The following is a 20,370-nucleotide window of genomic DNA, read 5'->3' as shown; positions in this document are numbered from 1 at the left end:
TCCCTCTCTCACTCCCTCTCACTCCATCTCTTCCCTCTTTTCACTCTGACACAAACACACTGTTTCTGAAATACACATTACAGAGTCACAAACACACTGTATCTCTCTCTGTCTCACACCCACACATATACACATGTATACACATACATACACACACAGCTCTGTAGTACTATATTCATACGCAATTGCAGAGTAACCTGGCTTATATAACCAGGCTGTTTGACAAAGCAGAGGAAAACTGCAGATGACAGCAGTAATCAGAGGGAGAGCGAGAGAGAGACTCAGAGTCTCAGTGCTGAGAGACTGGGGAGGGGGATTCAACAGGGATTACAGGGTCTTACACACCGGCAATCCACAGCCATAGAGACACAATGCAGTGCCAGTTAGATACCTTGCTCCTGGTTACATGAGAAGACCGTGTCACCTGACTCAAACCTGCAACCTCAGCGGAAGTATATCATATGACATAAGTGTCTTGGAATAAAAGGGAACATACACCGCAATAAGTCTTGTATAAATAAAAGTGTTTTAGTCTTGTAATTGGTCTTATAAAATCTTATTTCTTTCTCTCCAGTAGAATATATTTGCTTGTTTTAAGGTAAATTGACAAGTGAAATCTCCTTTACCCCACGAGCAAATCTTGAATCAAACTGTCTCAATATTTTGTCTTATTTAACAAATAAACATAATGTAAAGAAGTCTTAATATTAGACTGAAATTTTGTTAAGACTGATTTTATTTTTTGGAAGTACATCTACCTGTTTGTGCCATAGTGCCATAGGCCTGGCGAAGAATTCTGCCAGACCGCAGAATCTGTGCTGCATGGCTGATGTACTAATGTAGGCAACCCTGTCAGCCTTAAAGCACCGTTCAAATTGACATAAACACAAAAAAAATTGCATGCCTGTTACATGCATCGCAAGTTAACGTGGTGAACCCTTTCCAGTCACACACCTGTGTTATGAGAGACTGCAAATGTCAGTTCCTGTTACCTGGATCTCCGTAGTGATCTCAGTGGTCACTGCGTGGGCAGTGTCGTTAAAGATGTGCTGCAGCATGTTCTCACTAGAGGGTGCCCTTCCCAGATTGTACAGAGTAGGCAGCATCTGTCGGAGGAATGGTTACTGAATTTCAGCGTCTCACTACATACACCCTCCACAGTCACAATGGCAACGTTATTCTCTGATTTACGCTAAGAGCTCATGAACTATAAATTCCAACAGGAATGCGAGCGTCGCAGAGACAGCCGGCTGTGTCCCCCGGTGAATACTCACGCCTATGGACACCCTGGCGTTGTGCAGCACTTCCTCTGCAGCCATGATGTCACTCTGCACTTCCTGCACGCTGCAGTTCATCAGCGGCCGGACGGTCTTCTGCACCTTCTGACACATCTGCTGCACCTGCCCGAGGAGCAGTGACACAGCGCTAAACGCAACGGCTATCCAAAGCAACGTACAGTGAGTTCATACAGCACCAAATACCATTGGAAGAACTACAGAAGAGGTCAGATAAGGTCAAATTCACATAAAGTATCAGTTCTCCATAACCACAAACATCAAGTCTAGTTCACATGGTGAATATTGGCTGTCAGTAAAGGCATGTCATAAACTAGAAGCAAGGGATGACTACAAAAGATATGGCAAAGAACTACAATAGAACACAAGATGGAGATACATCTTGACCTCCCTACCTTGTCAGAGCAGCGGGTCCTCATCTCTTGTTGGAGACGCAGCACCTGCTCACAGCCCCCTGCCCCGCCCTGGCTGTTCCTCAGCAGACTGGCCTGGATCTGAGCAACACACAGAGAGTGGCTCTGATTGGCTAAAGCCGACTCCGGCTTTCCTTTCTGGACAGGAATCTGGACGGACGCCTTGCTCACCCTCTGCAGGGCCTCCTCGGTCCTCTCTGGGCTGCTGCGATACGACTGCAGAGTGTCACTCATGGGAATGGGCATGTGTTGCAGTGTGGAGTTCCTGTGTACACACACACACACACACACACACACACACACACACACAAACACGCACACACACACACACACACGCACAAACACACACACACACACACACACACGGGCACGCACACGAACACATGCATGTAAATAACCACATAACACATAAACACAAACCACACACACACATCCACGCACACACATACACACATGCATATCCACATAACACATAAACACAAACCACACACACACATACACACATGCATATCCACATAACACATAAACACAAAGGCACACACACATACACACACACACACCCAGAAGGGAAGGAAGCGAGAAAAGTTCACACTGACCACACTGCAGTGCACACACCTAAACTGCTCTACACAGTAACATGGGAGAGGCACTGAAATGGGAGCCAGACACCAGGGCTGAATCACAGAGCACTGCGGCCACGGAGCGCAGGGATGGAGGGATGGGGAGAGCAGAGAGGAGAAAACAAAAGTAAGGAAGGAAAGAAGGAAGGTAATTGGGTGGAGAAGGAGACTCTCAGCCTCGAGACAGGCTTGCGCTCTGACTCACTTCTCCAGAGCACTGGCCACGTCCAGGAAGCCACTGGCCGTCACATTGTTCCTGTCCCAGACCAGGGTCCTGTGGAACACACACACAGGGTGGGGGTAAAGGCCCGGCCCAGTACACTCTCTGGGCAGCAGGCTTCTTACACTGCTTTTCTCAACATTCCGTGTCCGTGTTCTAGAACTCTATTGCTTTCAGTAACCAGTAGTGACATCAGCATTAGAATGTTCAGCTAAGAACTACATCTTCAAGGTTTAGACCTGATTTTAGCATAGTGGCTATCCAGTGAGCAGTGATTTAAAAAAGGTTGTGACCAATAATCAGTTTAAGGGAAAGTTTTCTGCCTCTTCAGTTTTCTGCTCAGGAGCCCCCACTGGTAGATACCCCATGGCCAGATAAGGGTGGGGTACAGTAGACCCTGGAACAATTTTAGAGACAGTAAGGGGTGTGCTTTAGGTGCTTAGGGTACATTAGAGTGACAGTACAAAGCATTGGTCTGGGTAAGGCTGAAGCCGTTATATCGACCACACAGCACATAGTCCTGGTGAACCTGGTACTCAGCACAGGTCATGGTGCAGGGTAGGTATGTGTGAGCAGTGCAAGGCGTGGTCGGGGTGAGGGTACCATACCGGAGCTTAGTGTTGGTGAGCAGGGCCTTGGCCAGAATCTTGGCGCCCGTGTCTCCGATGCAGTTTCCGCTGATGTCGATCTTAGTGATGCTCCCCAGGCTGTTGATCAGGGTGGCGATGCCCGTCTTCAGCTTGGAGTCACTCACCGACAGGGACTCCAGAGGCTGGGCCAGCACAGGTGCACAAAGCAGACGCACATTCACAGCTGTACACGGCTAACGTTTCCATCACTTTCTGCGATCTCTCAACCAGACCTGGGTTAAATATGTAATGGTGTTGGATTCAAATACTTTTCTGTGCTCGATTAATCTTGCCTAGTGCAATTGAGCAAACCAAGAGGAATAGAAAGCAGGGTTTACAGTTTCATAGGTTCCAATACAAGCTCAGTACAGCATAGAAAAATAATAATTAAAAAAAAAAACGTATTTGTAATCAAACAACTATTTAAAACTGAAAAAAAAATTAGTGCAACAGAACTAATCATAAGCAGAGCCATGAACCTTGTCAGACAGAAAATAGTTTGGAAACACAGCTAGACAACCTAATCTGACCAGAACCTTGAACACAGTCAGACATAACTGTTCTGACTGAGAGGTCTACAGTATGTACACTGGTGACCAGCTTAATTCCCCTTGAAATATAATGACCTCATCACAGAAAAAGTAAAAATCTCTGATACGCAATGCAGAAAAAAGTGACAGGAACTTCGATTAATAGGCTAGGAGTGGCAGAGCCTCAGCTGGGCTATGCGTAATTACCATGGCGGCGTGTCTCTCAGGAGAGGGATTCTGGGTAATTAACATTTCAGTTCTGCCTCAGGAGGCATCTCTGCAGACTGTTCTTGTAATGTGCTGCACTTCCCGGCTGCACTTCCCGCTTTCACCATCTTCCCATATTCACTGTATCAGCTCATAAACCTCACCCATATTCTGCCCCAATCATAAGTTCACATAAGATCACACAGGATCAGTGTTTGGGGCAGGATATAAACACTGCAAAAAACACAAAATTAGTCAAGTATTTTAGTCTTATATTAAAGACTAAAATCTTACTTCTGTTTACTTACTTACTTTTTTGCTAAATAACTCATTAAAACTAAAATATTGCCAATGAGGTGAGCTAATTTGAAGTATCAGGGGAAGACAATTTCACTTGTCAAGGAAACAGTAACTTAAAACAATATTTTCTAGTTGAGAGAAAAAAAACGATTAGAAGTGGATGGATTCCCGGTGCACCAAATGATAAACATAAACTTGCCTCAAGGTTAGGAGGCAACAACTTCAATGACATTTTATGATTCTAGCTGACAATTTAGCATGCTGGCTAATTAAATGATAAATCTTATTTGAAACTATTGGGCAAGATGACCTCACTCTTGCACTATGAGTTATCTGAACGAGGCCAGGGCAGACAAAACATACTTTGGATAAATAAGACATATTGTGTTATACTTCACTACTTAATCTACATGCAGTACATAAATCTGACTCCAGACTCTACAGAGGGAGGTGTAGTCTTTCCCTGTAGCTGATAACATATTTTAAATTAGCCTTGAGTTCCTGCACTATGGGAACTGTATAAAAAGGGCTGTAATTCCTACAGTTATCACCTGATATGGATGTAAATACCCTCACATTAACATTGACAGTCTTCACGTTAACCTCATATTCACGGTTTTATATCAAATCCAATGTGCTGGAGCACAGAGCCAACACATCAAAAAATGTGTCACGGTCAGTGAGAACATTGTCAGGAAGTACAATCATCATGAAAATATAATATATAGGGCTGATGGGTACTCACACACTCTTCCTCCTGAATAAGTTGGACAATACGATGCAGGACATCAGTCAGAGCTCTGCCAGGAAGAGGAAGAGGAAGAAGAAGAAGGTTAGGAGGCCATTTTCTGCTCTTGGAGGCTTTTACAGTAGAGCCCCAGTTACCAACATCGGCACCTCAGGAACTGTCCCGTTCACCATGACTGTGAAATGCCTAACATTTAATATGATATCTCAAAAGGCCTAAAATATAGACAGCTGAATGCACAACATTAAAGAATTACTCCAGTAGAAATTTTTACTTCTCTTTGGAAAATATGAACAGACTTTAGGCTTTAGGCTAGTATGCAATATGCTGTGCATCATGCATTCCTCCCAGTTCCTAGTATTAGCAGTGGGCATGGCTGGTATCTCTTGTTATCACTGTTTTGTGCAGGTCAGTCCAGGTCTTCCTTGCTGCTACTGGTTTGTCTGGGAGGAATTGGTCAGTCCACTGGGAAGGTGGCCGGACACCTCGTCCCCAAAGATGGTAAAGGAGAAAGATGGTAATCTCAACTATCAGCTCCTATTGCACTTGAGCCAAGCCATACAAGAGGCCGGGAAGCGCCATGCACACAGGGTAGTAAGTCTACTGTTCCTCTCTGAGAAATGCCGGAGTAAACGTTCAATTCAAAGAAACTGTGCATGTGCGAGATGGAACAACTTTTGTCTCTCTGTTAATGTTTTATTTTAAATAAACCTTACGTTAAGTATAAAACAATCTAGGCTATCCAACTACTTTTCCAAACCCAATAAGGACTCATCAATTATGGATCAACAAGTCATTGTAAGAGACTTCACCAAGGGACCCATTGTAATAAATAGAGTACATTAAAGCTGAGGTCTGCATAAGCAGATTTAAGCACAGAATAATTTAGCCTCTAGGTTGGAGACCTCTCTCTAAGGTTTCTCTCTGTCATCCCTGCGGACATTAATCATAACTGCTCTTTTACCAGGAAGTTTGCCTCCCCCTGGTGGCGTGGAGGACAGTAGGAGGACCGCAGGCAGCCAAACTCACCTGGACTTCATGGCGAAGTTGCGTCCCAGTGCCAGGTGTCGGATGGAGTGGCTGCGTCCAATGGAGAGCACAAGCGTGACCATGTCACTTTCTAGACCTAGAAGAGAAAAGGATACTCCTCTCAGTGTCCTCTTTTCCATTTCAGTTAACCACTCTTTTCCCCTCATCCCTTTCCTCCTCCAACCCATTTATCTGAAAGACATCACCCCCCTGGAAAATCTGCTTGATTTCTTGAGTTGGGCCAATAGACCATCGTCTGTAGCATATTAAGAACATGGAAGGACACAAAAACCAGGTGGAATTGGAACTGCAGGTAAAGAAAATCTTACGCCCAGAAATGTGCATAAGATGAGCTGGAACTGACAAAGGAATGGGAGAAAACACAACAAGGTTTTCCAGAGCTTACCATTTAAGACACGAGTGGTCAAACTTGGCCCTCAAACACAAATCAGGGCCTGGCTTTCTTTCCTCCCTGGAAGTCAACTGATCAATCAGTGCTACCGATTGGGTAGACTGTTTTTACACCTTACTCCCAGGAAAAGGGAGGGTGGAAAACTAGCTGTCGGCCCTTGAGGACTGTGATTGGAGAGGCAGGGGTTTAAACGGCTGTAACTACACTAGCCAGTTGGGCTCCCTAGCAGAGTACAATCATGCGTACACACTAATACCATAAAATGCAGTTTTTTTAAAGAATAATATGTACATCACTATATTGCTACAATTGTATGCTTGAGATAGGAATGTGAGCTTAGTACATAGTGCCTGAGTCTACTCTGCTGTTATCTGACTGGAGCCGCTTAGGTGGAGATGAATCAAAAGGCCAATTACAAAATGCGTCATAAATATTAGCCGTCGCAACACCAGGGCATTGTTATATTGTACTCTGACAATAAGTGTAATCTACACCAAATTTAATTCTCATTTAAACGGATGGATGACAAATGAATCCCCAGATAAGCTGGCAGCCACAGCGCTCTCAGACGTTTATCTTGTTTTTACTGCTGCCGTATTCCGTATTGAGGAATAATTTGTTGTTCTCTTTTGTCATCCAACCCCGCTGCGGGAAATCTGATGGGCCAATTGCTCGGCCCTCCGTCTTGTCCCGTAACTGCGGCGGCCCGACTTTATCTCCTCCGTGTCTGGCGTGTTTATTGGCCCCCGCTATCTCAGAGGGGAGGGGATGCGCTGCTGACGGAATATCCTTTTGCACGGGCGGCAGGGTCGGATTTTACGGTGAAACGGAGGAATTGAGGGAATAAAAAGCGAATTTAAATAAAGCTGAGGTGGCACTAATATTGTTTGTAACCATAAAGTAGTTAAATGAAGCAGCAGGTCAATGAGAAGATACGTGTGGTAGTGGATAATTTGGCTGGCTGGGAATGGCCTGTGTCTGGAGCCCCACACCGTCCACTGGGACTGCCACTACAGCACAGAGATATTGGATACGCGGTAACCCTGAACTGACCCCCCCCTGCCTCGTCTCGACGACGGCGGTCTCGTGCCTCTCCTCCCCCCGGCAGGTTGGAAAGCGTCAGGGCGTCCCCTGAGAGGGACGTATTTAGAATGATCTATCACACGCCGAGTCGAGCCCTCTCAATCAGACGCAGGTTAGCGCCCCACCCCCATCCGTCTATCAGTCTGCAGCAGGAGAGCTCGACCCCCACGTGCGTTATTCGGCCGGGGGGTTGTGGGGAGGGGGGTTGGTATTCGTGTTTGTATTATCAAGTAAGGGTAGAGGTGAGGAGAACAGAGGGTGTGGAGAGCGGGGTGGTGGAAGATGAAAGAGTATAGATCCACAGATAGAGATAGAGAGGGAGAGAGAGAGGCGGAGAGAAAACAAATGGTCATTTGTTTTTATAATTATTAGTCTTCATCCAAGAATTATTAGTTTATGTATTTGCATATATTTTTTTATAGTTCATAACATATTTGGTAAAGATTTGGCAACTCATATATTGAACTGTCATGCCAATGAAGCATTTTTAATTCAATTGATTTGAACTGAGAGAGTGAGAGAGGGGGAGAGAGCGTGTGTGAGATAAAGAGAGAGAGAGAGAATGAAGGGGGAAGATAGACAGAAAGAGGGATGAGAGCAGCAGAGTGTGAGACAAAGAGATAGAGCCTCACCATTGTCTGACAGGTCCAGGCTGCTGATGGCTTTGGCTTCAAAGATGTGCTCCTGGATCACTTGTGCACCTGCAGACCTGAGCTACACACACACACAGCCTTCATAAACACGTCCTCACAGCACAAACTGTGTGTGTGTGTTTGCGTGTGTGTATATGTGTTTGTGTGTGTGTGTGTGTGTGTGTGCATGTGCTTGTATGTGTTTGCATGTGTGTACAGTATGTGTGTGTGTGTGTGTGTGCATGTGCTTGTATGTGTTTGCATGTGTGTACAGTATGTGTGTGTGTGTGTGTGTGTGTGTCTGTACTGTACATATACCTCACAGCTGCTTAGGTCCAGCTCCAGTCCTGATAGAACAGTGTTGGTTGCTAGACCCTGCAGCAGCAACCTGTACAAAATAACAGCACAGGTTTTATGACTACATGAGGAATTTTTAAAAGCATAAAGTGTGACATTAAGAATACAGTACATTAAAGTTTAACATTATCTTGGCCAGTCTCAGGGTAAAAACGACTTTTCCTACCCTGCAGGCAACAACATAGAGGAAAAGGCATAGAAGAAAACAAAAAAGGAAACAAAGTAGGGCAACAGTCAGCACAGATACTGCAGAGATATGTTTACTTCAGACAAAGATAGTTACAAGGCCCAGAAAGAGGTATGAAAAGGGAGAGATGATAGCAGTTTTTCACGGTGCAATCTTCCATCACTATGGTAACAGAATACCAATTGAAAGCGTTAAAACTCACAGTTCTATCTCAACAACAATTTCAAGTTGTCATTGCCTTACCGACAACAGTCCCTTATTTTGTAACATGTGGGTGATAAAACAAGTGTAGGGGGGACCTTGTCTTCTCTGCATTTTGGAAATCCACATACTACAAGAAATAAGGTAATGGAGTCCATTACAGGGCAAGGGTCCAGTAACAGTTTCTCATTGTAAAAACGTGGAGAAAACCCGGAGAAACGTCAATAGAGTGTCCATTGTTTACTCATAATTTCTCTGGAGGAATTATCATTGTTGTCTGTTTCGCCATATTTCTACAAAAGTACTTGAACATATGAATGCTATTATCTCCAATTTGCATTTGTTACCCCCATCAGTGTGCAAGAAAATATGAATTCTGACTACAGGCATGTTATTGAAGATTGAGAGATTGTGTGGTGTTTAAGTAATAGGCTACTGTTGGGAGGTGAATGTTCAAAATAAGCTGTCCTGGCCAAGAAAGTGCAAAAATGTTTTTTAACATAACATTTACATTTGCATTATAGGCATTTAAAAAGATAATAGACAGGAGGACCATTAGCATATGCCCTGAATACAAACGCACACAGAACACTCCCATTACCGCCGCCCTTAGCACCTCCCTACCACCCCTCTGCTCTGACCTCAGTGCGGCCGCAGGAAGTCTGGTGCCAGCCAGCCCCACGTATCTCAGCTTGGTGCTTTTGCTGAAGAAGTTCTTCACACTGCGCGTCACCTCCCTCACCGTCCTGCCACAAGAGAGAGAAAAGGTCACATGACCCGTCCCCCGTCCCCCATCTCACACCCCTCCGCCCGACCGACGCCGTCGGTTTTACAGCAGAGCCCCAACATTTTAGGACACGTCAGTGCAGCAGGAGGACCTCAGAATGCTTGTACGCATTCACACTTCTGTTTCGGGATTTTTCACAAAGTGTGTGGGCGAGACGACAAGACAATGTGCAGAGAAATGTAAGCAATGAATTCATTAAAATACTAGAAACCAATTAAAGTACTTGCTATGAACATAAACTGGCCAGGATATAATCAACACTTGTCCATAACTTTTTGGTCAATAAAAATGCAAGCATTCATTTTTTCTTCGCGAACACAGTTGGACCAGCTAATCGGTGATCACAACTAAAAATTAAAACTGCGTTTATGTAGAGAGCTAAACTAGTGAAGCTACACTCGCATCTGTATGTAAAAGTTAATGAGGGAAATGGATTGAATCACAGCAGAAGGTCTTCTGTTGAAGCAGGACACACACACGGCCACCCTGCCCACCTGTAGGAGAAGCAGTTTCTGGACAGGTTGAGGTAGGACAGCTTGGAGCAGCACCCTGAAGACAGCGACACAAACAGCTGGCAGAGAGAAAGACAGCATTTACACTGCGCAGAACCTCACAAAAGCGTCCATTCTGATCTATTCATACGCCATATACAGTAACACAGTATTTGAATGCTCCTACATAAGAGCTATGTAATGTATAAAAGCACTATGTAAGCATTCATAAGCACTTACATCAATAACCGCAAATAGGTATATGGTGTGTTACGTCAACATTGATGCAGCAACGGGCATTACCATTACATATCAAGTGAACCAACACAAGATCATTATGTCGGTTGTTGACATAAGAGCTTATGAATGCTTACGTAGTGCTTAGGAATGTACTATTTAGTGCCTAGGAAGCATTGTCTATGCTGAGGTCAGAGGTCAGCAGATACTCACAGCATCCAAAGGACAGTCTGTTCCGCTCAGGTTGAGGTGAGAGACAGCATTCTCAGTGGACAGGAAGTTAAGCAGGTTCTGTCAGAGGACAATAAACTCTGAATTATTTACAATTAAGCTTGGTTCATTGGTACGTTCTGCTTTAGGTGTCAAGTTTATTCCCGGGTGTGGATGACAATTGTTGATTGTAGCTCAGTTGATTTATTTACACATGATGTTCAGGTGATGAGATTATACAGTCCATTATACAGAGTCCAGTACTGTGGTCCATTATACAGAGTCCACTACTGTGGTCCATTATACAGAGTCCACTACTGTGGTCCATTATACAGAGTCCACTCCTGCGGTCCATTATACAGAGTCCACTACTGTGGTCCATCATACAGAGTCCACGACTGTGGTCCATTATACAGAGTCCACCACTGTGGTCCATTATACAGAGTCCACCACTGTGGTCCATTATACAAAGCCCACTACTGCAGTCCATTATACAGAGTCCACCACTGTGGTCCATTATACAAAGCCCACTACTGCAGTCCATTATACAGAGTCCACCACTGTGGTCCATTATACAAAGCCCACTACTGCAGTCCATTATACAGAGTCCACCACTGTGGTCCATTATACAGAGTCCACTACTGCGGTCCATTATACACAGCATACTGTATCTGTGAGTCTGCACCTTAATTCCAATACAGGATGAAAGCCACCTCATTGAACTAACCCTCTTCTCCATTTCACCAGTCTTAACATCTCTCCCCGGTTCTGACAGCGATAGTTGGTTAAAGAGAGGGAAAAGCACTGACACAACAATGACTTTCAATGAACAGGACTAAATTTGGAGGGGTAGTCTCTACTGGGACTTAAATTGTGTTCAGAATACGCACGCATACAAATTTTTAGAACATTCCTTCGAACACTGAGGAACATGGGTAGATGAAGGGCATGGTTCGATATGAACTGTGCAATTTAAATTTAAGATAGGTTTCCAATTGGATTGTGGGATCCATAGGTGAGGCACAAAGTCTGTGAGAGATCAATAACTGTGCAAATGGGCTTCTTGAGGCACAGTTAGCCCGGCTTGTTTCCAGGGTTTGGCTTAGAGATGACTCATCAAGGATCCACTAGTCCGTTATCAGGGTAGGAAAAACGTAATGTGGGTCCAAAATCATTGAACACAAGCAAGGACCTGGTGCGATGAAACAATGGTAGGATTTTGGAGCGACTGCAGCACCACACAACCGGCCGCCCGCCCCACACACAGGCACATACACACACACACGCGCACACACACAGAAAAGCAGTATTGTTTTGTTTACAGAACAAAGTAAGAATTCAAAGACTACTGTGGATAGCCTTGAATAAGTTTTACTCCTTCATTCAGATGCTCACTCTGTAAATGGAGCTAACTGTGCCCTCACAGGGCCGGGCTTATAACAGAGCAAGTCAAATAAAATGTATTAAACATGCAGACCAATAATGCACACTGCAAAAAATGTCTGTCATTACATTATTGTAATAAAAGTAAAATAAGGCTGTAATAAGATTTTTTTTTCTCTCTCTCTCTATAATATAGTGTTCTTATTCCATTGGCAAATCTTGAAATGAGTCAAACTGTCCTATCTCTTTGACAATATTTTTGTCTTTGGCATAAAGCACATAAGATTGTAAGTCTCAATATAAGTACTAATGTACTTATTTTTTGCAGTGTAGGCCCCACTGGGCTCTCCCTCGCTTCTTTAGGCTGAACAACAGGAGCGAGAGACTGGAATACCAACTCAAGTGTGACCTTGCTGCCCGCCCCTCTTCCGCACGTCTGCCGGGAGAACCCCCACTGACAACAAAGCAATGAAGACAGCTAATGAAGCGTGATGTCATTTATCTTGTATGTACGCCTATTTGACCTGTTGCTGCACCGTGCAACAGAAGCCACCCGAACGGGAATACATGGATTATTTTATTGCTTCCTGCTGATGCTGCCGTGGACTTAATTGGAAATTGTAAAGCACCAAATTAAAAGCACAGTGAGTCATTCATACACACATATACACACCTGAACACACAAGAATGCGAACGCATGCATGCAAATATCCGCGTATACACACGCGCATATATGCAAAGCAGACACACCAGTACACTCACACACACATAAACACACTCACATTCACACACACACACACACACACACACACACACACACACACACAGACACACAGACACACAGACACACTCACACACACACACACACACACACACACACTCACACACTCACACACTCACACACACACTTCCAGCAGCAGCCCCTCTCTCACCGTGGCCTCCCCAGTGGCCAGGCTCCCCACATTGGCCGACAGGTCGAGGTGCTGCAGGGAGCTGGAGAACACCTTGTTATGTGAAAAGGCCTGAGCCAGGGTGCTCACACCTGAGAGAGAGGGGAGGGAGAGAGAGAGGGAGGGAGAGGGGGAGAGAGGGAGAGAGAGGGATGGAGGGGGGAGAGAGGGAGGGAGAGAGACGGAGAGAGAGAGATAGAGGGGGGAGAGGGGGGAGGGAGAGAGAGAGGGAGGGATGGAGGGGGAGAAAGAGATGGAGGGGGAGGGGGGAGGGAGAGAAAGGGAGAGAGGGAAAGAGAGGGAGGGAGAGAGAGGGAGATAGATGGAGAGAGAGAGAGAGAAGTACAGTAAGAGGGAGGAAATGCAAGAACAGAGCAGGTAAATCAAATGGTAAATAACAGTACACACCATTGCTTGATCACAAGGACCACAACAATAAACCTCCCATATATACACTCAGGGACCTGTAAAGCTTGCTAATGCAAATATTTCATCAGCCAAAAATGTGACAGCAACTAAACGCATAAAAGCATGCAGATGTGGTCAAGAGGTTCAGCTGTTATTCAGACCAAATGCAGAATAAATGTGATCTAAGTGACTTTGACCGTGGAATGATTGTTGGTCAAAGCTGACAGGAAGGTGACAGTAATGCAAATAACCATGCATTACAACAGTGGTATGCAGAAGAGCATCTCTGAACACACAAGGCATTAAACCTCTTAAGTGGACATGCAACAGCAGCAGAAGACCAATAAGTCTAATAAATACCAAATAAAACGCTCACTGAATGTATATAGACACAGAAATAGCTTTAAGTAATTTGGGTACTAGTACAGTGTAGGAACAGACATTCAGTTTACTGGCTTACCTCTTAAAGACCAGATATATGCAATTAGTGTTTACGAGTGTAACCCAGGTAATCAAAAACAGCCTCTTTCCCCTCATCCAGGACACAGGCTTAGAAACCACAATCTCAGTCATCCTCATTCATAACCTCTCTAGGATGACAAGAGGAAGACTCTTACCTTTGGGGGAGAGGGATACTCTGGAGAGACTTAGCTCAGTGAGGCCATTGGGTAGCTTCTCCAGCTGCTGACTAAGGGCAATCACACCTGGGAACAGGTAATACAGAGTGATGTCACAGTGTGGATAGATTCTACAGCCAGCACACCTGAGTGACGTCACAGTGGGGCACTTAATAGCCAGTGCACCTGAGTGACGTCACAGTGGGGCAGTTAATAGCCAGTGCACCTGAGTGACGTCACAGTGGGGCAATTAATAGCCAGTGCACCTGAGTGACGTCACAGTGGGGCAGTTAATAGCCAGTGCACCTGATTGACATCACAGTGGGGCAGTTAATAGCCGACATACTGACAGAGAGAAGGTAGAATGTAATCCATGTAGAACAGGAGGAAATCTCACACTTTTAATGAACTTAAAAGCTTGGAATAGCATTGGGTCTCCCAAATCTCATTAAATAAGGTCTGTGTAAACCTGAAGCAGAACAAAAACCGAAACATGCAAATAACAATAGAGCGCACACCCACACACAGACAGACGCTGTACTCACCTTTGTCGTCTATCTGATTGGCTGACAGATTGATGATGTGCACAGCAGAGCAGGGGTGGTCCCGGAGGGCACAGGCCATCTTCACAGCAAAGTCCCTGCAGAGGGGGCGGGATCGGCGTCAGCATGTGACCACATGACCACGTCACCACATGACCACATGACCACATGACCACATGACCACATGACCATGTGACCACGTCACCACATGACCACGTCACCACGTCACCACGTCACCACATGACCATGTGGCCACCTTCCCACGTGGACTCCAAACCCTTTTGCAAGGGCTACAGAACCTATTGCTTCTTCGTGTGCTTCGGAATGCATTATTTCATCGATTGGCAAACGGGCCCACACACCCACTGCTACTGATGCCTAAATTAGCCTGTGATGGTCAAGAAACAACAAAGACCTGCAGGCAACCTCGACTAATGACTCGGGACAGTGCGGACAAGCAAATGCTCTCCTGCAAGGCACCTGACGTAAACCACTTCTTATAGACGGCAGTTTGCAAAGAGAGGAGTCAGAGGAAGCCACTTAATGTCCAGCCGAACTGGCCTATTGAGAACTGACCTAAGAGCCCTATTGACCAGCAGGAGTCACTGGTTCCTGATGAGAGCTGCTACCCCCATGATTCCAACTGCAGCCCCCATCCCCAGGTGACGCTAGGGCTAACTGCGCATCACGCTGTGTTGTCATCAGCCGTGTCACCATTAGACAAAAATGCATCATTACTCTCACTTCATACTCAAATTAGGAAAAACAGCTGGGTTATATTTAACATTCTACAGACCTATTTAATTCATTAACAAGGCACCAAAGGTACTGGAAGCACACGATTACGTACTTCTTAGGTAGGTGAATTGTCAAGCTTGTCCATCATTAGAAAAGTGGCCTACACAAGTGATATTTCTAATAGGCTAATTTCATAATCGTAATAATACTGCAGTGCCTCTCGCAGTGTAAACATTCGTGTTTAAAGGTGCACTGTCTTCTTCCGCGATGAGTGAGCTCACTGGCCCCCCCTCGCTGGGGGTTTGAGGTGTGTTCAGCTGAGCTCATTGGCTCCCTTCGCTGGGGGTTGGAGGTGTGTTCAGCTGAGCTCATTGGCTCCCTTCGCTGGGGGTTTGAGGTGTGTTCAGCTGAGCTCATTGGCTCCCTTCGCTGGGGGTTTGAGGTGTGTTCAGCTGAGCTCATTGGCTCCCTTCGCTGGGGGTTTGAGGTGTGTTCAGCTGAGCTCATTGGCTCCCTTCGCTGGGGGTTTGAGGTGTGTTCAGCTGAGCTCATTGGCTCCCTTCGCTGGGGGTTTGAGGTGTGTTCAGCTGAGCTCACTGGCTCCCTTCGCTGGGGGTTTGAGGTGTGTTCAGCTGAGCTCACTGGCTCCCTTCGCTGGGGGTTGGAGGTGTGTTCAGGTGAGATCACTCACGCTCTGAGCCCGCTGTTCTCCAGAGACACGTCCTCCAGCTTAGGGGATCTGTTTATCATGTAGAGGACCTGCTCCTGCACCTCAGGACTCTGCAGGGACAGACAGACAGACACAGACATTTACAAACATAGTGAGACCTGCTCCTTAACCATAGAGATCAACAGAGGAAGAGAGGAAGAGAGATAGACAGATATTTTTAAACACAGTTAATGCACTGAACAAGCAGACAGACAGAGAGACAGACACAAGTAAAGAACCGTTTCATACTTCAACTCTGGAGCAGCTTTTGAGGGACCCACCCCTGGACAGACACACACCCACCCCTGCATGACTCTGTGCACTCCATACCAACAGACAGACTGACAGAGCACACATATACATACAACCCCCTTTTCCAGCACCACTCGGTTCTTCAGAGACCAGGAGACACACAGACGCGCACGCGCATACGCGCACACACACAAATGAATAGGAGAGGCTCTTTAACGCAGCGATTACATTTCCAGTTTAGACACACTTTCCTGACGCAGCATTAAATCACCACGCTTTATGCAATTACACTCCCAGACATCCGAGTCGGGAGGAAGATGCTATTTATTGTTTGGCAAGGAGCCCACAGTGACCTTTCAGTCAGTGATGGAAGACCGCTCTCCACCCATCCCCAGGCACAGTAAAGCAGGCTCAATCACACTGTAAAAAGCGTCTTTACACCGATTCTAGTCTCACAATGAGACTTAAGGTCTTTTTTTTCTCTCAAGTAGAAAATATTACCTTTTAATAAATTTCACTTGTTAAGCAAATGTTGTCTTATTCAATTGGCAAATCTTGAGGTGAGGTAAACTATCTTACCTCACTGCCAATAATTTGATTTTACTGAACAACGTTAAAAGGGACACTGATGAAGGATTATATGCAAAATGTATGTGTTGTGCAAAATTATAGGTTGTTTTGCAAGATACAGTGTGCGGGAGTTCAATTTCTTTTTCAACTTATTTAACAGAAATGTAAAAGAAATATGATTTTAAGTCTCAATACAAGATTCAAATATTGATTATTCTTTGGATTTTGTAGTGCATAGTAAAGACACAGCTGCCCTTATTACAAGCTGCCACCAACATATACTCTGGTCCCATTCTCACCCCCCTCCCAAACCCCACCCCTCAAAACCAGCCCACATGAGAGAGGCAGCCATCTTATTTTATATCTTCCCTGCCAGGAGACAGCCATCTTCATCAGAAAGGAAGAGACACCAGCTACAAAATTATGCAGGGGAAGAAACATAATGTTTTTAAAGGAAATCAATGGGCAATAGATTTTACTCTGAACAAACAAGTCACATTTTTATGAAATAATAGATTAGCAATGCCTTGGGTGTCAAAAAATGTTCTAATGACAATGCAAATGTGGCAATAAATCAATTTCTGTGAAAAATGATTTTACATAAGACTACCACTGTTCTTCCAGGACATTTGTGTAGGAAGTTACCTTTGTGGATTGAGTATATCAATTTGTTCCTGCCGTCACACTGGATTACTAAAAAGCTTTCTCTCAAGATCATCATTTTGCTTAATATCCACATACTGCTTGAATATTCATGCACAAAAAAATTAAATATTTTGACTTTTCAGATGGAATGCAAACTGTAGAGGAAAATATAGAATGTAAATTATAGAGGAAAGGCCCACTGTGATCAGCATGGAGAGAATTCACAACACATCAGCACGGTGCATTCTCTGTAACAAAGCAGCAAGCGTACCATACTCTGCGTTTTACGTCAAAACTAGACACTTGGCACATTCTATGTTCTTCCAGCCATGTACACATTCTTCTTGTTCCTGCTTGATCAACTCTGAACCAAAACATCTTTATCACACAACCGGGTAAAACAACTTTATCTGCCTGCTGACGAACAAACAGACACAAGCACGCAAGCAGTTAAGTGTACAAAGTCCCCAGTATCCATTAAATCCTCTGACGGAACACGACCTGACAAGGACTCGTAGATGAGATCATCCATTACAAGCTGACATTTCCATCTTGTCTAATCTTTCTGCCATCTTTGATTAGGGCTTCCTTTCTGCCATCTTTGATTAGGGCATCTTTCTGCCCTTTCTCTTTGCACCTGCTTCCCTGGTGCTGTTCTCATCTGGCTGTCTGGTTTTGAGGGCAGTGTGACCTGTACCCATTTGTGGGCCCTAGTTACAGGTTAAGACATTCTGCAGATTAACTCTCGTCTCTGGAGTGCAGCATCAATTCATTAATTAGTTAATTTTTCAATTAATTAAAATAAAACAGGTACCATTAGAAATATTCTGGCCAAAGTGTGGAGAATTGTGTATCCATGCAGTAACAAAGTAGTAACTTTGAGGCACTTTGTCATAACTTCTACTTTTGGGTAAGACCGGCTGTGGAATAGGAGAAGACTAATATAGTCACAGGTGGCCGATTTTCATTCAGAATTTAGTTCTCCTCCACTTACCTTAGCTTACCCACCCAATTAGCTGTATACAAAAATTCTGGTTCATTCATAGTTGTATGGGAACCCCATACAACTAAGGACACAATAGGTAAGGGCTATAATGTTAAATATTAATAAATATAGCAGAAACTCATTCATTCATTCATTCATTATCCTAACCCGCTTATCCTGAACAGGGTCGCAGGGGGGCTGGAGCCTATCCCAGCATACATTGGGCTAAAGGCAGGAATACACCCTAGACAGGTCACCAGTCCATCGCAGGGCACACACACCATTCACTCACACACTCATACCTACAGGCAATTTAGACTCTCCAATCAACCTAACCTGAAAGTCTTTGGACTGTGGGAGGAAGCCGGAGTACCCAGTGGAAACCCACGCAAACATGGGGAGAACATGCAAACTCCGCACCGACAGGGATTCAAACCCAGGACCTCCTTGCTGTGAGGCGGCAGTGCTACCCACTGCACCATCCGTGCCGCCCATAGCAGAAACTAATTATTTATATTTAATAATGACTCATTATGAGAAGAATATGCTATGAAACTCACACAGGGCCATCCTTGCCCAACCTTACTGAGGAGAGAGTGACCAAGTGTGATGACACTCACTCAGGCATTTTATAAGCTGCCCAATGATACTGCAGTGGCACAGAGGATCCTGAAGGGGGAGACAGAGAGGCACCAGGTGCAGTGGAAGATCGGTAGGCTAGCACAGTGTACACAGTACAGCACGATCTTTGCTTTTCACAAAGCAATACTGTGCAATCTGTTCTATTGTGAGAAAATGATCATTGGGAATGCAAAATGTGCTTTATTGTTACTTTTTAAATAGTGCTGTGATTTTGCCAATTATATACTGTTCCTGTAAATTAAACTTCCTTATGGGAAGGATTTTAATAGTTGGTTTTGCAACAATTCGGGCAATTAGGAGTGTGTCTATGACAAGCCAAATTAGCTGGTTAACATTTCTAAATGTTTCTGATTTTGTTCATTCTACACTGAAAGGATAAGCTATTACAGTGATTTCTGTGTGGATTGAAAGTTGCATGGGCGGTAGATCCACCAAGCCGAGATTTAACAGGTTCGCTCTTTGTTGCCAAAAGCCATCACATTATTTTCCTTCAGCAATTTATTTTGGGCGCTGCTTGGAACGAAGATAGGGGCACATGGACAATTGTATAGAAAAACAGGACTATTAAATTAACACTTCTGAAACATGTCTGAATTTTAATTAGCTTACTGGATGGAGGTCTGCTAACCTTTTGAAGGATGTAATTAATGAATAAATATGCGTTTGCCAAATGCCAATAATGTAATGAAGGACTTTTTATTTATTCATTAATTTGATAGGCTCACATTTTTGAAAGGCTCCTCTATTCTCTTAGAGTGGAGTATGTGTAACAGATTATTGTGGAACAGTGTCTTTATCACTGTACGTCTATCTTGCTTCTGGTGAATTGACCACCTAGAATTAACTAGAATTCCAGTTAACTCCTCCCTGTGAACAAGAATGGACAAAATATGCTTCACTATTACACTCTTATCTATGTGCACCCATACAACCAAATGAAAATACCACAGTAATATAGTACCTAAACAGAAACCTTAGTTGGTCATTTACTGTACAAGGGATTTGTTTGGCAGAGTATTCACAGGCAGTGGCACTAACGAAACTGAAGTTAATAAATCACAAGGCCTTCCTTCTGGATCTCACACACATACACACACAAACACAAGCCTCCCTGGCCCCCGGTGAAGGTTATCTGCATGACCTCGAACACAGGTAATCATCCACCTTTCAGGGGGAACTCCAGCTCTGTGAATGCAGTCTGTAGATATTCTTTGAAATATGATGATAACAGGCTTATTTTGTGTTATGTTTGAACGAGTTATCAAAGAATGCCGGACCCAGGTCAAATAATCATTTTAAAATATGTTAACCCTTATGAAACCAGTCCAATTCCTTCAAATC

General features: G+C 44.5%; 1 protein-coding gene across 2 annotated transcripts in view; it reads right to left on the bottom strand.

Annotated features, from left to right (window-relative positions):
* The window catches only part of carmil2 (capping protein regulator and myosin 1 linker 2), a 74,842-nt gene that overhangs the window by 29,223 nt on the left and 25,249 nt on the right, over window positions 1-20,370 (bottom strand). For both annotated transcript variants that reach the window (XM_061244941.1, XM_061244942.1), the window contains exons 10-26: window positions 15,918-16,006; window positions 14,492-14,586; window positions 13,947-14,033; window positions 12,904-13,013; window positions 10,592-10,669; window positions 10,145-10,221; window positions 9,505-9,609; window positions 8,437-8,506; window positions 8,119-8,200; window positions 5,992-6,088; window positions 4,960-5,014; window positions 3,157-3,320; window positions 2,534-2,602; window positions 1,880-1,973; window positions 1,691-1,789; window positions 1,275-1,400; window positions 993-1,106 (exon numbers count right to left, since the gene is read on the bottom strand). In XM_061244941.1, coding sequence (XP_061100925.1) covers window positions 993-1,106; window positions 1,275-1,400; window positions 1,691-1,789; window positions 1,880-1,973; window positions 2,534-2,602; window positions 3,157-3,320; window positions 4,960-5,014; window positions 5,992-6,088; window positions 8,119-8,200; window positions 8,437-8,506; window positions 9,505-9,609; window positions 10,145-10,221; window positions 10,592-10,669; window positions 12,904-13,013; window positions 13,947-14,033; window positions 14,492-14,586; window positions 15,918-16,006 — 1,611 coding nt within the window. The remainder of the gene's footprint in view (window positions 1-992; window positions 1,107-1,274; window positions 1,401-1,690; window positions 1,790-1,879; window positions 1,974-2,533; window positions 2,603-3,156; window positions 3,321-4,959; window positions 5,015-5,991; window positions 6,089-8,118; window positions 8,201-8,436; window positions 8,507-9,504; window positions 9,610-10,144; window positions 10,222-10,591; window positions 10,670-12,903; window positions 13,014-13,946; window positions 14,034-14,491; window positions 14,587-15,917; window positions 16,007-20,370) is intronic.

The sequence above is a fragment of the Conger conger genome, chromosome 6, assembly GCF_963514075.1.
Source record: "Conger conger chromosome 6, fConCon1.1, whole genome shotgun sequence".
Lineage (NCBI taxonomy): Eukaryota > Metazoa > Chordata > Actinopteri > Anguilliformes > Congridae > Conger > Conger conger.
This window is presented reverse-complemented; position numbering and strand designations above follow the sequence as displayed.